This window comes from Pristiophorus japonicus, chromosome 9 (assembly GCF_044704955.1).
Source record: "Pristiophorus japonicus isolate sPriJap1 chromosome 9, sPriJap1.hap1, whole genome shotgun sequence".
NCBI classification, from domain to species: domain Eukaryota; kingdom Metazoa; phylum Chordata; class Chondrichthyes; family Pristiophoridae; genus Pristiophorus; species Pristiophorus japonicus.
In genome coordinates, this window is record NC_091985.1 from 63,764,861 (window position 1) to 63,780,479 (window position 15,619).

General features: G+C 43.1%; 1 protein-coding gene across 1 annotated transcript in view; it reads right to left on the reverse strand.

Annotated features, from left to right (window-relative positions):
• Positions 1-15,619, reverse strand: part of ubr2 (ubiquitin protein ligase E3 component n-recognin 2) — a 179,936-nt gene that overhangs the window by 86,474 nt on the left and 77,843 nt on the right. The window contains exons 16-18 of the mRNA XM_070890969.1: positions 12,811-12,994; positions 11,009-11,070; positions 9,594-9,704 (exon numbers count right to left, since the gene is read on the reverse strand). Of these exons, the coding sequence (XP_070747070.1) occupies positions 9,594-9,704; positions 11,009-11,070; positions 12,811-12,994 (357 nt within the window). The remainder of the gene's footprint in view (positions 1-9,593; positions 9,705-11,008; positions 11,071-12,810; positions 12,995-15,619) is intronic.

A 15,619-nucleotide genomic window follows, 5' to 3' on the forward strand; every position in this document is an offset into this window, starting at 1 on the left:
CAGGCTCAAAGGGCTGAATGGCCTACTCCTGCATCTATTTTCCATGTCGATAATGGTATGTGCCTGCATTTGACATCTTATTTATGTAATTCACGTCTTTACTCTACCACAGGTCCATCTGGCGCTGTTCTCCCGCCCCCCACTGACCAGGAGGAACAGCAAAACTCCTCCTCAGAGGAGGCTTCTGCCTCCGAGGGTGCAGCGTCACCTCAGACAACGCATCCCAGCTCCAGCGCAGATATGCGCACCTCGGTGGGTCTGTCGTGACATAGTGTTGTCAGCTGGTGTCTCAGATCACAAGTGAGCCACAAGACAGCGACAGCAGTGGAAACTCCTTGTCTGAGGGTGCAGGAGTCTCCCAGCTCTGCTCGGCTGCATGCAGACGCTGAGCCTCGGGGGGCCATCGAAGAAAAGGGTGATCCTGGAGCTGCAGGAACAAGTGCAGGAGGCTGACTGGTTTTGCAACCACAGTGACTACAAGTGTGAAGCGAGTGGAAGAGTCTATCTCCAACATGAGCACCACCATGGCGCACTCGATGGTAAATATAGCTTCCTCCATGGAAAGGATGGCCACCTGCATGGAGGAATCACATCGCCAGTATAATGACAACATGGTTTCACTTCTGAATAGATAGGCATCTATGGAGGATAGATGGACATCTATGGAGGAGAGAAACCAGAGGCTCAAACGTCCTTTCTGGGAGGAACGTCAGTATACACATAGGCCTTCATGGTCCCACTGAAGTGCAGCAAGTTGCTCTCCAGCTCCTTACTCGCAAGGAATTGTGGGTGGCCTATGAGAGGGATGATTGTGGGAGGGCACATAGAGGTGGGGTCTCCTCACCAAGTGCTCCAACTTCCACCCCATTGCCAATCCCTCGCACAGAGCTCCAGATGCCTCCCCGGACAGTGATGGCCAAGTCTGCCCCTGCTCAGTCACAGGAGGAGCAGACTTTGGCGGGGCCATTACAAGCTCCAAAACCCAGAGAACAACAGCCGAGGACGACAGCCAAAGGCGTCTAAGCAGGTGCAGCAGGAAGGTGAGGAGGCTGCCTCTATCTCTGCTGAAGCCACAGGGGTGGCACCACGTATAAGCACTCGGAAAAGAAAGATCCCACACAAGTAGTCACAAGGGTATTCACTTGGGTGTTTTTCTCATTAGCACGATAATGTTTGTACTTTATGCACCAATGTTATTAAATCATTTATTTACCACACTTTGCAGCAGCAGACAAATGTGTTTGATGGAATGGAGGTGGCGGAGTAGTCAGTTCGGGCTGATTTGACATTCAGCAATGCTGGTGGGGATGCAAACAAGGGACTATACAGTGTTTCTTTTGTTCATGATGCTGCTGTGCAGCCATGCCAACAGGGGAACACCTGTTAACATAGAAACATAGAAACATAGAAAATAGGTGCAGGAGTAGGCCATTCGGCCCTTCTAGCCTGCACCGCCATTCAATGAGTTCATGGCTGAACATTCAACTTCAGTACCCCATTCCTGCTTTCTCGCCATACCCCTTGATCCCCCTAGTAGTAAGGACCTCATCTAACTCCTTTTTGAATATATTTCGTGAATTGGCAGCCAAATATTTTACCTTCCCAAAGCTCATTGAACCTGGCATGTATGAGGGCATCCCTGTCGTCACGGGCAGCAACGTGGTCACTTACTGGTCTTCTCGGAGGTGCCAGCTCCTCCAGTTGTTCATCATCGTCGCTACCATCAGTGTGGTGTTCCTCCTCCTCCGACGAGACTCTGCACCAACGTCCTCATCGAGCCCTCATCTTCGCATCAGTGCGATCTTGTGCAGAGTAGACCACGATTATTCTAGAGACCCTTGCTGGTACATACTCCAGATTTGTCCAGGCACCTGAACCGCATTTTAAATAATCTTATAATTTTTTCGATGATAGTTCTGGTGCTGATGTGGCTTTGATTATACCTTCCTGCAGCCTCATTCGCTGGCTTCCTCAAAGATGTCATTAGCCATGTGTTGAGGGGATAGCTCTTGTCCCCAAGCAGCCAACCTGAAAGACTGGTTGGAGCTTCAAACAACTAAGGGACGGTGGAGTGATACAGCATGTATGAATCATGGCAGCTTCCAGGGAACTTGGCACACACATGCATAATGATTTTATGGTGGTTGCACACCAACTGAACATTTAGCGAGTGGAAACCCTTGAAGTTTACAAAAGCTCGCAGATTGTGAAAGGGTGCTGATAGAGTATTCAAACAGGCTCATTTAGACAGGCTGTGAAAATTCACAGACAACAAGTCAGAGATGCTACGTGAGTGGTAGTATGTTGCATTAACTCATCAATCACTGACATTTTAGGACCTTGGGTAGCGAGCCAATTAAAAGGTTAAAAGACTAGTAATTGAGCCAATAAGGTCAAAGAAGGCGAGTTCTTTTCTGTCAATTGAACACGGTATAAATACAGCCATTTTGACCATGTGGTCCCAGTAAGATAAAGGAACTGGCAATCAGCCAGCAGCTTGTTGCTCTCTGCCAAAAAAATAAAGAAGTTAAAACTACTATCGGAGTTCATATTTAATTGGAAGTTAAGAGATCTAACGGGTGCCCTGATGGTCACGTGTGCAGTCAATCACTCCCTGCACCTGTGGGAAGCCAGCCAGAGCATCAACGCCGATCGCCCTCAGTCACACTGGCTGTTCCATCGTAAACTTTATATCGTTGTCCGACTTGTTAAACAGGGCATTGGTGACCTGTGCGATGCATCTGTGCGCGGCAGACTGGGAAATGCTGCTAATGTCTGTGGCAGATGCCTGGAAGGAGCCTGAGGAGAAGAAGTTGATAGCAAGAGTGACTTTGATAGCCACTGGCAATGGGTGTCCACCCCTGCCTCTGGGCTACAGGTCTTCCTCCAGCAAAGTGCAATGATCGGTGACCACCTGGCGCGAAAGCCTGAGTCTCCTTCGGCACGCTACTCCGTCATGTTCAGGTAGCTCATCCTCTGCAATGATGCCCTCCACCCTGTGCAGCATGAGGTGGCTCTGGGGAAGGTTGGCGCTCCTGTTGTTGTTGCTCCTGCTGCTGGTTTGGTTGGTTCTGCTGCTCCTGCACTTGTTCCTCATCAGACTCCCGAGGACCAAGATGAGAGAGCATAAATCATCCCCATCTTGATTGTTCTTCTGCTAGATCCAGTTGAGTTTGCCTAACCAATCTGGCACCGGTCAGAAATTTCTTACAAGCTTACAGTGAACAGAGTTCTCTACAAACAACTCCAACCTGTATAAGGTCCAAAGTACTCTTGCTAGTACAGAAGTCTGCATCTTCTGACATTGAGAAGTCAACAGCTGTGAAATGGTACCTTCTATACCACTTTTACAGTTGTCACTTTTTGAAAGTAATGGAGTCACAGAGAACCCGATTCCACATACCTGGCATGAAACCCAAGGGACGGGAAAACTGTCAAAAGGTTGTATGATTGTTAAGTGCCTGTTTTTAATCCTCTTAAATAGCATTTAAGTACTTCTTAATGATGCTAATTACCTGTCCCGCTGCTTGCTGTCAGGTCGGCAATCCAAACGCCAACCTGACAGTTGAGACACTCACATGGAGATGGGTTCAAAGACAGATCCCGACCCGTTGGCAATCAAAGCCATTTTGACAGCGGGCCCGCCTCCAAACTCGCACTCACAGGGCTGGGAAGATTCCAGCCAGGGAGTCAAGACCAAATGTAGTTTTCCACTGAAGCAAGGTTAAAAAGGTGGGAGATCAGAGCGTGCAGTTATAAATCATCACTGACTTTAGACTCATATTCTCTCAATTTTATATATCCATTTTAAATTCCGATGTCTACACTTACAATAACAGCTAGTTATGTAAAATTGTGAAGCTATAATTAAACCCTCGATCAATGTTGGTACTGCAGTGTCACCACTGGTTGTGGGGCAGCGGGGGGAGAAGAGAATGTGATTACAGCATGATAACTTTCCATTACAAATATGGACGCAGAATATGTTAATGGAAAAAGTTGCCAAGACAAGAACTATGCATCGACCCATATATTATACATAAATGAGAGCGTGACACCTGTGAGCACATACATAGATATAAATATTTATCTTCTTTAGCATAATCACCATTAGAGGTTAAAAAGGCTTTTAAGATGTATTTCTGTACATGAGGAACACCATACAAATGAAAGTAGTTATAAATATCAGCCTTTTCATTCATGCCATTTGAAAGTTCTCAGAATGCAAAGAGAACATTGGATTAGCTTGCCTCAATCCTTGAGGATTTCCGTACTGGAATTCCTACAAATCTAATTAAATGTGTAACAGTTCTACGGTCACATATTTTAGTGCAGTAATTGTTCACATGGTACGACAATTAGTTCTCATGACGGATACAGGAAGTTTATCAAGAGTATCTTCAAAAAAGCAACTTTAGTTAATTATGTGTGGTGCCCAAAGTAACATTTTGACTGAATCCAAAATTGTGTGCGCAACCACGGAGCAATAAGGGCTGTTCAGTTTGTTTGTGTTGCAATATCACGTTATTAGCATGACATTTTAATTTATTCACTTTAATCCATTACAAAAAAAATATTGGTTCAGATCGATAAAGATGGGCAATGAGAACCTCTTGAATACTCCAGTATTTTTCGACTTCCCCACCACCCCCCCTCCCGCCCCCACTCAAAGATATAAGTAGTGAGCTATCAAAATGTGAAATATAAAATAAGATGAAATTGTGGTGGAAATCAATCACCATCAAACATATCACAATACAATTGTTGTTTCAATGCCATAGGAGAAAGGTTACCACTGGAATTAGACCTACAAGCAAACTGAGCTCCTTAGAAATAAATTACCTGTATATTTATCGACAACACAACATATAATACATGCAAGGTAGTAAATATCTTGGCTTACAAAATGTTGCCCACTTTCTCTTCCATAATGTAATGGCGTTACAAGCAAACTATAATTTCTATACCCTCGACTTATAGCTTGCAATAAAATAAAGCCAGATATCACACATTCAAATCAGAGTTTCATTTCCCTCAGGTGAGACGCAAAAAGAGATCCAAAAATATTTGCAGGTGAGACTTTTTCAAAAATGGTGACCCCAAATAGTGAAGAAACACAAAACTCTACAGCTATAAACATTCTGAACAATCTCAAAGCATTAATGCTGTGCAACACACTCCAAACAGTTATCCTTCATAAGCACTAGGTCAAAATCATGAAACTCCCGATCTAACAGCATTGTGAGAGTACCTTCATCACATGGACTACAGTGGTTCAAGAAAGCCTGTCACCACCTTTTCAAGGTCAACTAGGGCGGGGCAATAAAATGCCGGCATTGCCAGCAACCCCATATCTCATGATTAAAAACTGATTATACCATGGGCAGGGAAGACTGATTAAATTATCTGTTGCAAAGTCATAAGCCAGTTTTTAAACAGTCTCGCTCATAAAAATAACTTGCAAACTATTATTTCTCACTGTATATTCTATTTCTACAAAATACGCAAATTTAGATGCACAAGTGTTACATCTCATACGTTTGTGGCAATAATGCATCAATGCAGGAAGAGTAAACTAGCAAGAGACATAAAAACAGACTAAAAGTTTCTATAGCTATGTAAAAAGGAAAATATTAGAGAAAGTAAATATAGGTCCTTTACTGGATGAGACAGGAGAAATTATAATGGGAAATAAGGAAACGGCAGCGAAATTAAACAAATACTTTGCGTTTGTCTTCACGGAGGAAGACGCAAAATACCACAAAAAATTCTAGAAGATTTGTCAAGCGTGAGTTTCCTTTCATAAATCCATGCTGACTTGGACCGATCCTGTCACTGCTTTCCAAATGCGCTGCTATTACATCTTTAATAATTGATTCCAACATTTTCCCCACCACTGATGTTGACTCTGCCCAATCCTATTATTATTTTCTAAGTGCCCTATTCCACGTCCTTAATAATAGATTGTAGCATAGAAAATAGCGGGGTTGCATTAGCTATCTTCCAATCTGCGGGAATCTTTCTCGAATCTATGGAATTTTGGAAAATTACAACCAATGCATCCACTATCTCTATAGCGACCTCTTTCAAAACCCGAGGGTCTAGCGAGAATGAGGAACAGAAAGAAATTAGTAAAAAAAAAGTACTGGGGAAATTAATGGGAGTGAAAGCCGATAAATCTCCTGGACCTGATGGCCGATATCCTAGGGTTTTATATAGTGGATGCATTGGTTGTCATTTTCCAAAATTCCATAGATTCTAGAAAGATTCCCGCAGATTGGAAGATAGCTAATGCAACCCCACTATTTTCTATGCTACAATCTATTATTAAGGACGTGGGAATAGGGCACTGAGAAAATAATAATAGGATTGGGCAGAGTCAACATCAGTGGTGGGGAAAATGTTGGAATCAATTATTAAAGATGAAATAGCAGCGTATTTGGAAAGCAGTGACAGGATCGGTCCAAGTCAGCATGGATTTATGAAAGGGAAATCATGCTTGACAAATCTTCTAGAATTTTTTGAAGATGTAACTAGTAGAGTGGATAAGGGAGAACCAGTGGATATGGTGTATTTGGACTTTCAAAAGGCTTTTGACAAGTTCCCACACAAGAGATTGGTGTGCAAAATTAAAGCACACGGTATTGGGGTAATGTATTGACGTGAATAGAGAACTGGTTGGCAGACAGGAAGCAGAGTCGGGATAAACGGGTCCTTTTCAGAATGGCAGGCAGTGATTAGTGGGGTGCCGCAGGGCTCAGTGCTGGGACCCCAGCTATTTACAATATACATCAATGATTTCGATGAAGGAATTGAGTGTAATATCTCCAAATTTGCAGATGACACTAAGCTGGGTGGCGGTGTGAGCTGTGAGGAGGATGCCAAGAGGCTGCAGGGTGACTTGGACAGGTTAGGTGAGTGGGCAAATGCATGGCAGATGCAGAATATGGATAAATGTGAGGTTATCCACTTTGGTGGCAAAAACATGAAGGCAGAATATTATCTGAATGGTGGCAGATTAGGAAAAGGGGAGGTGCAACGAGACCTGGATGTCATGGTTCATCAGTCATTGAAAGTTGGCATGTAGGTACAGCAGGCGGTGAAGGTGGCAAATGGCATGTTGGCCTTCATAGATAGGGGATTTGAGTATAGGAGTAGGAAGGTCTTAATGCAGTTGTACAGGGCCTTGGTGAGGCCTCACCTGGAATATTGTGTTCAGTTTTGGTCTCCTAATTTGAGGAAGGATGTTCTTGCTATTGAGTGAGTGCAGCAAAGGTTCACCAGACTGATTCCCGGATGGCAGGACTGACATGAGGAAAGACTGGATCAACTGGGCCTGTATTCACTGGAGTTTAGATGAATGAGAGGGGATCTCATAGAAACATATAGAATACTGACAGGACTGGACAGGTTCGATGCAGGAAGAATGTTCACAATGTTGGGAAAGTCCAGAACCAGGGAACATAGTCGAAGGATAAGGGGTATGCCATTTATGACCGAGATGAGGAGAAACTTCTTCACTCAGAGTTGTTAACCTATGGAATTCTCTACCTCAGAGTTGTTGATGCCAGTTCGTTGGATATACTCAAGAGAAAGTTAGATATGGACCTTACAGCTAAACGGATCAAGGGGTATGGAGAGAAAGCAGGAAAGGGGTACTGAGGTGATCAGCCATGATCTTATTGAATGGTGGTGCAGGCTCGAAGGGCCGAATGGCCTACTCCTGCACCTAATTTCTTTGTTTCTTTGTTTATGAAAGGGAAATCATGTTTGACGAATCTGTTTTTTGAGGTTGTAACTAGCAGAATAGGTAAGTGGGAACCAGTGGACGTGGTGTATTTGGATTTTCAGAAGACATTCGTTAAGATAGAAACATGGAAAATAGGTGCAGGAGTAGGCCACTCGGCCCTTCGAGCCTGAACCGCCATTCAATATGATCATGGCTGATCATATTGCCACACAAGAGATTATTTAACAAATTTAGGGCAATATACTAGCACAGATTGAGGATTGGTTAACGGACATAAAACAGAGTGTCGGAATAAATTGGGTCATTTTCGGGTTGCCAGACTGTAACTCGAAGAATCGGTACTTGGGATCCAGCTATTCACAATCTATATCAATGATTTGGCTGAGGGGACCAAATGCAATATATTCAAGTTTGCTGATGATACAAAGCTAGGTGGGAATGCAAGTTGTGAGGTGGATGCAAAGAGGCTAAGTGAATGGGCAAGAACATGGCAAATGGAAAATAATGTCGAGAAATGTGAAGTTATCCATTTTGGTAGGAGAGTTTTTTTTTAAAAACGCTGCTAGATTGGGAAATCTTGATGTTCAGAGGGACCTGGGAGTCCTTGTACATGAATCACTGAAAGTTAGCATGCAGGTACAGCAAGCAATTAAGAAAGCAAATGGTATGTTTGCCTTTATTACAAGAGAATTTGAATATAAGAGTAAAGATGTCTTACTGCAATTATATAGGGCCGTATTGAGAAGACACCTTGAGTATTGTGTGCAGTTTTGGTCAACTTACCTTAGGAAGGATCTATTTGCCATAGAGGGAGTGCAATAAAGGTTCATCAGACCGATTCCTGGGATGGGGTGATTGTCAAGATTATGATTCTGAAGGGGATTGACAGGTTAGATGCTGAGGGGTTCTTTCCCCAGGAATGCCTCGAACTAAGGGGCACAGTCTTAGGTTAAGGGGTACATAATTTAAGACAGAGATGAGGAGCAATATCTTCACTCAGAGGATTGTGAATCTTTGGAATTCTCTGCCCCAGAGGGCTGTGGATGCTCAGCTGTGCGTATATTCAAGAGAGAGATCGATAGATTTTTGGATAGATTTTTGGAGTCTAGGGAAATCAAGGGATATGGAGATTAGGCAGGAAATTGGAGTTGAGGTCGATGATCAGCCATGATCTTACTGAATGGCGGAGAAGGATCGAAGGGCCGTATGGCCAACTCCTGCTCCTATTTCTTATGTTCTTACGTCCTATGAGGAGAGACTGAGTAGTCTCGGCCAATATTCACTGGAGTTTAGAAGAATGAGGTGATCTCATTGAAATATACAAAATTGTTACAAGGCTTGACGATGCAGGGAAGATGTTTCCCGTCTGAGGAGTCTGGAACCAGGGGTCACAGTCTCAGAATAAGGGATCGACCATTTCGGACTGAGATGAGGACAAATTCTTCACTCAGACGGTGGTGAATCTCTGGAATTCTCTACCCCAGAGGGCTGTGGATGCTCAGCTGTGCGTATATTCAAGAGAGAGATCGATAGATTTTTGGATAGATTTTTGGAGTCTAGGGAAATCAAGGGATATGGAGATTGGGCAGGAAAGTGGAGTTGAGGTAGATCAGCCATGATCTTAGTGAATGGGAGAGCAGGCTCAAGGGGCTGAATGGCTTACTCCCACTCCTAATTCTTATGCTCTTATAACTATATATCATATCAGCTGCATGTAAAAGTTGAAGAATGCTTAAGCTTGTGCAACTGAAATATAAGCACTTGTTACAGTCTGATTGCAAAATAAGTCTAAATATTTTATTACCAAATACAATCTAAATAATGTTTTATGATTGAGACTTACCTGATTAACTAGGGAAAATCCATTTCTCCTCCACATTCCAGCATGTACTTGCGCACACAACACCATGCAGTGAAGAGGATGCTCTATTAACAATGGTGGGCTCAGCTCACTCTGTCGACAATTGGTTTAAAAAAGGTCATATATTGAAGTACGAAGAACTGATTAAGTATTAACTGACAGCTAAAGAATAAGACTGTACAGATTTTTGCTGATTGAAGTAAAGTAAAACAAATGCATTGCAATAGGCATTAGCAGTTCAAGGGGGTAGAGAATCACAGGTGCAGTGCTGGAGGAGCATCGCCCTTTGCCCTTATCCAACAGGTACGAGGTTCTTGCTGCCTGTGTGGATGAGGGCCAGTCTGCAAGGTGGATGAGCAAACTGACCACAGCACCTTGGTACAGGAGACCAGGCAAGTGGGGAGGAGTGAACAGGAATATGCTAATTGTAGGGGACAGTATAGTCAGTCAGGTGGATAGATTCTCTTCTCTGCAGCCAGCACGGAGTTGCAAAAGTTGTTTAGTCTGCTAGGTGCCAGGGTTAAGGACATCTCCTTGTAGCTGGAGAAGAACTTGGGAGTGGGAGGATCCAGTTGCTGTGGTTCACATTGGAACCAATGACATAGGTAGAGCTAGGAATGAGATTCTTCTGAGACAGTTTGAGGAGCTATGGTTCAAATTCAAACAAAGAACCTCACAGGTAACACGTTCTGGATTGTTACCTGAGCCGCATGCAAATTGGCATAGGGACAAACAGATTAAAAGGTTAAGTGCGTGGTTGAAAGAGTGGTGTGGAAAGAAGGGGTTTTGATTCATGGGGCACTGGTACCAGTTCTAGGGAAAGAAGAAGCTGTTCTGCTGGGGCAGGCTCCACTTAAACCAGGCTGGGACCAGTGACCTGACAAATCGAACAACAAGGGCAGTTGATAGGGCTTTAAATGAATGAAGGGGGAGTGGGAGGATTCTGGAAAGGTTCTATTCAAAAGCAGTAATCAGTTTAAAAGGATTAAAAAGATTAAGTTCCAAATGATGGAAACAGACAGCAGAGCAGGTCTCCAGTCGTCCTGGTTAATTCTTGCCACTGGATCAAGACCGAGCTCTGTCAAGCCCGCGTGGTGGTTGGTCTGCAACGGCCACCACACGTTAAAAAAATCCATGCACAGCCATTTTCCACCCTCCACTATGTCGTTCAGGATCTGGAATATTAGGTCCTTTCATTGAAAAACCTGTGAACTCATCCTTTTTTGGCGTAGAAGCAAGTCATCCTCGTTTCGAGGGACTGCCTATGATGACAAATGCATCTGAAATGTTAGATTAATGCTTTGGGTGTAGACCAGGTTTTAATGGAGTCTCTACCCAGCCACTTTAAAAATGATCATATTTACTCAAATATAAAAATAAATACACATCATACTCACAAGTGGCAGTAACTCTGGAAACCTGTAAGCCACTTCAGTTTTGCTTAGAAGCACATGTAGACCTGAAAGCAAAAAAGTGAATCAGTCCTGGATTACTGTTCTTCAGGAACATGCATCACTCTGAATGTTCAGCTTTACTAAATGAAACCAAGTGATTCACGATTCAGTTAAGTGCTTTGGAAACATTGTTCTAGTTTTGTGTACCAAAATTAATTTGCAAAAGAAATTCCCTCTCGCAGATATTCTAACTCCAGAGCTGGCACAGTGTGATCATGTCATAAAAAAATCTCCAATTTGCTACGCTGCAGGTTTTGTATCAGAAATAAATTAAAAGAGAACAAAATAGAGTGGCTCCATTTTACTTTGTGTACAAGTAACAAATAACCAAAAACAATCAAAACCTGCTGACAAGGTATTGGAGGACACCTTCTCCTCCCTCACCGTGGACCGATCAAGCCATTGTTTCCCAGACTGTCACTGACCTCACCTCAGGAGATTTTCCCTCCAGGCCTCCAACCTCAGACACCAAACCCCGCACAGCCCATTTCTACCTCCTTCCCAAGATGCACAAACAGGACTACTCTGGTTGACCTATCATTTCAGTTTGTTCATGCCCTACGGAACTTATTTCTTGCTATATTTTATTACCTCTGTCCAGTCTCTTCCGATCTACATCCACAACTCTTCCAACGCTCTCCATCACTTTAACAGTTTCCAGGTTCCTGGCCCTAACCGTCTCCTTTTCACCATGGACGTCCAGTACCTCTACATTTCCATCACCCACCAGGACAGCTTCTTCCTTGAATGGAGGCCCAGCCAGTCCCCATCCACAATCCCCCTCCTCCGCCTGGCTAAATTTGTTGTGCCATTGAAAAACTACTCCTTTGACTCCACTCACTCCCTCCAAATAAACGGTGTTGCTATGGGGACCCATATGGGTCTGAGCTATGCCTGCCTTTTCGTGGGATATGTCGACATTCTTTGTTCCAATCCTGCACAGGTCCCCTCCCTCACCTCTTTTTGCAGTACATTTTCCACACTTCTGCTCTCACCCGTTCCCCTCCCTCCCAGAACCATGATGGGGTTCACCTTATCCTAACCTTGCACCTCACCAGCCTCCACATTCAACGGATCATCCTCTGCCATTACCTCCACCTCCAGCATGATGCCACCACCAAACATATCTTCCCTTCCCTCCTCTTTCAGCATTCCAAGGGGGCCATTCCCTCAGTGACACCCTGGTCCACTCTTGAATCACCCAACTTCTTGCAACTTCAACTGCCTTGGGTCCACCATTTTGCTAATGCTAAGCGATTGAATCTGACCAAATACAAACTTGGCAATTAGAGATGCAATTTGGACATTCTCCTGCCCATGCATCATGAATAAGCATTCCTTGTAAAGGAACAGACCAGAAATCTTTTGTATATCAGTTTCTAAATATTGATAATTCCAAGTCCGATCAATCTCTCTGCCATTTATTTTTTTAATTTCATCACCCACCGAGTAACTGGAACGTTGCTGAATGAAATATCTTGTACACTCTTCTGAAACTGAAACTGGCAGACTAGAAACAGGCTCTAGAATTCATTATTGGCCGGATCTGCGTCTGAACAATTAAAGAAGGCCTCACTCAGGCCCTACCTTTTTCAAATGTTGGGCAGAATGAAAGGTCATCGACCTGAAACTTTAACTCTGTTTCTCTCTCTCTCCACAGTTGCTGCCTGACATGCTGAATGTCTCCAACATTTTCTGTTTTTATTTCAATTTGATCATCTTTTTACAAGTGCATGCATAATTACCTGAAAACAAACGTGAAACTGGCAAATGGATGCTGACTTGATGCTGAGATACACGATACTGTATACTATCCAATGAATGTCCACACATACTCAAAGTGATTGGCTGTTCGCCATCACAAGGTCCGCTCTGACACTGTAATAAAACAATCAAACACTTCCTGTAGGCTTCAATAAGAACCCTCTCCTGGAATAGGAAGGAAATGAAAAAGAATATTAGTTTTACTGGAATATTAAACAAACAATAATATACTGATGAATTGAACTGTGAAAACTTCAGTTTCATTTAAACAGTATCCAAGTCTCAGAAGCAGAGCTTGTAAGAGGAGCTTGGCAAGGATTACACAGAAATGCTCAAAAATTAATTTCAACAGTGTTAAGAAAAGTATTTTTTTAATTGGCTGATTTTGAATAGTCTTGAACCTGCAACCAAGAAACACCGAGTAGTTGTTCTATAAATCAGTGTTGAGAAAATGCGAGCAATATTTTATCTTTTGAAACTTCTGCAAAACAAAATTACTATAATTTGTGGAGTATATCTTTCAGTGGAAGCTTCCTATTGTATTCATTGTGAAGGTTGACACCGACTCAGCCAACAGCAATTGACCTACATTAAAGTGCAAAATTAAATGGTTCAAGATACAATTTTAATGTATGATGTCTCAAAAATGTGTAACTTCAATATAAATTCTTCCATAAAATATCTTGTATACCCTTCTGAAACTGAAACTGGCAGACTAGAAACAGGCTATAGAATTCATTACGGGCCGGGTCTGCGTCTGAACAATTAAAGGAGGCCTCACTCAGGCCCTACCTTTTTCAAACGTTAGGCAGAATGAAAAGTCATCGACCTGAAACTTTAACTCTGTTTCTCTCTCTCCACAGTTGCTGCCTGACATGCTGAATGTCTCCAGCATTTTCTGTTTTTATTTCAATTTGATCATCTTTTTAAAAAGTGCATGCATAATATGAAAACTTCCATCTATGGAGCAAAATCCGTACGCATTTATTCCAAACTTCTCAATAGAATTACGACTCCATTATATCGAAGTTTGAAGTACTCAACACTGAAAATGGTTAGTGAGAACAGAAAGAAATGTTCTATTTGTCAAGGCCACGTCAATTGGATGAGCACAACTAAAACAGTAATTGGAAGAATGCAGAAAAGAGAAGGACCTTGCACAAAAGAATTAAGATGCATTTGCCACAACTTGGGAGGGTTAAGGTATTGGGACACATTTCACAGTATTGTCATATAGGCAAGGTACAGACAGCCCTAGTTTTGTGCATAAATATAAATTAACTTATTTTGTATAAATACAAGGCTAAAGCAGGAAGTGCAGCAAGAGGGAATTAAGAAAATCACATCCAGTACTGAAGGCTCTGTTTCTAGTGATCGAGGAGTCTAGAATTAGGAAACAGATACAAGATTAAATGCAAGAGATTTAGGACAGCGAGCAGCACAAATGTTTACACAAAGGGTTGTGGTGCTATAGAATGCATTAATAATTGAAGCAAAGACCATGTCAATATTCAAGAACAGATTAGATATGTGAACGAAGGGATAAAGGGATACGGGAACAGGGCAGCCACAAGGGTTTCAGATGACAGCTCGAGTGAAGGATAAACACCAACACAGACTGGTTGGGCTAAATGGCCTGTTTCCAGTGTGTAATTTTTAAGCAATTCTAGCAGCATTAAGCACATACTTGAAACCATGTTGTATGCTTCAGTCTTCAATCAAGTATTCCATAAAAATAAATAAAAATCTCAATGTTGCTATGGAAACTGAGAAAATAGGTGCAGGAGTAGGCCATTCGGCCCTTCGAGCCTGCACCTCCATTCAATAAGATCATGGCTGATCATTCCCTCAGTACCCCTTTCCTGCTTTCTCTCCATACTCCTTGATCCCCTTCACCGCAAGGGCCATATCTAACTCCCTCTTGAATATATCCATTGAACTGGCATCAATAACTCTGCGGCAGGGAATTCCACAGGTTAACAACTCTCTGAGTGAAGAAGTTTCGCCTCATCTCAGTCCTAAATGGCCTAGCCCTTATTCTAAGATTATATCCCCTGGTTCTGGACTTAGCCAACATCAGGAACATTCTCCCCGCATCTAACCTGTCCAGTCCCGTCAGAATCTTATACATTTCTATGAGAGCCCCTCTCATCCTTCTAAACTCCAGTGAATAAAGGCCCAGTTGATCCAATCTCTCTTCATGTGACAGTCCAGCCATCCCTGGAATCAATCTGGTGAACCTTCGCTGCACTCCCTCAATAGCAAGAACATCCTTCCTCAGATTAGGAGACCAAAACTGAACACAATATTCCAGGTGAGGCCTCACCAAGGCCCTGTACAACTGCAGTCAGACCTCCCTGCTCCTATACTCAAATCCCCTAGCTATGAAGGCCAACATACCATTTGCCTTCTTCACCACCTGCTGTACCTGCATGCCCGCTTTCAGTGACTGATGAACCATGACACCCAGGTCTCGTTGCACCTCCCCTTTTCCTAATCTGCTGCCATCCAGATAATATTCTGCCTTCCTGTTTTTGTCCACAAAATGGCTAACTTCACATTTATCCACATTATACTGCATCTGCCATGCATTTGCCCACTCACCTAACCTGTCCAAGTCACCCTGCAGCCTCTTAGCGTCCTCCTCACAGCTCACACCGCCACCCAGTTTAGTGTCATGCGCAAACTTGGAGAAATTACATTCAATTCCTTCATCTAAATCGTTAATGTATATTGTAAAGAGCTGGGGTCCCAGCACTGAGCCCCGCGGCACTCCACCAGTCACTGTCT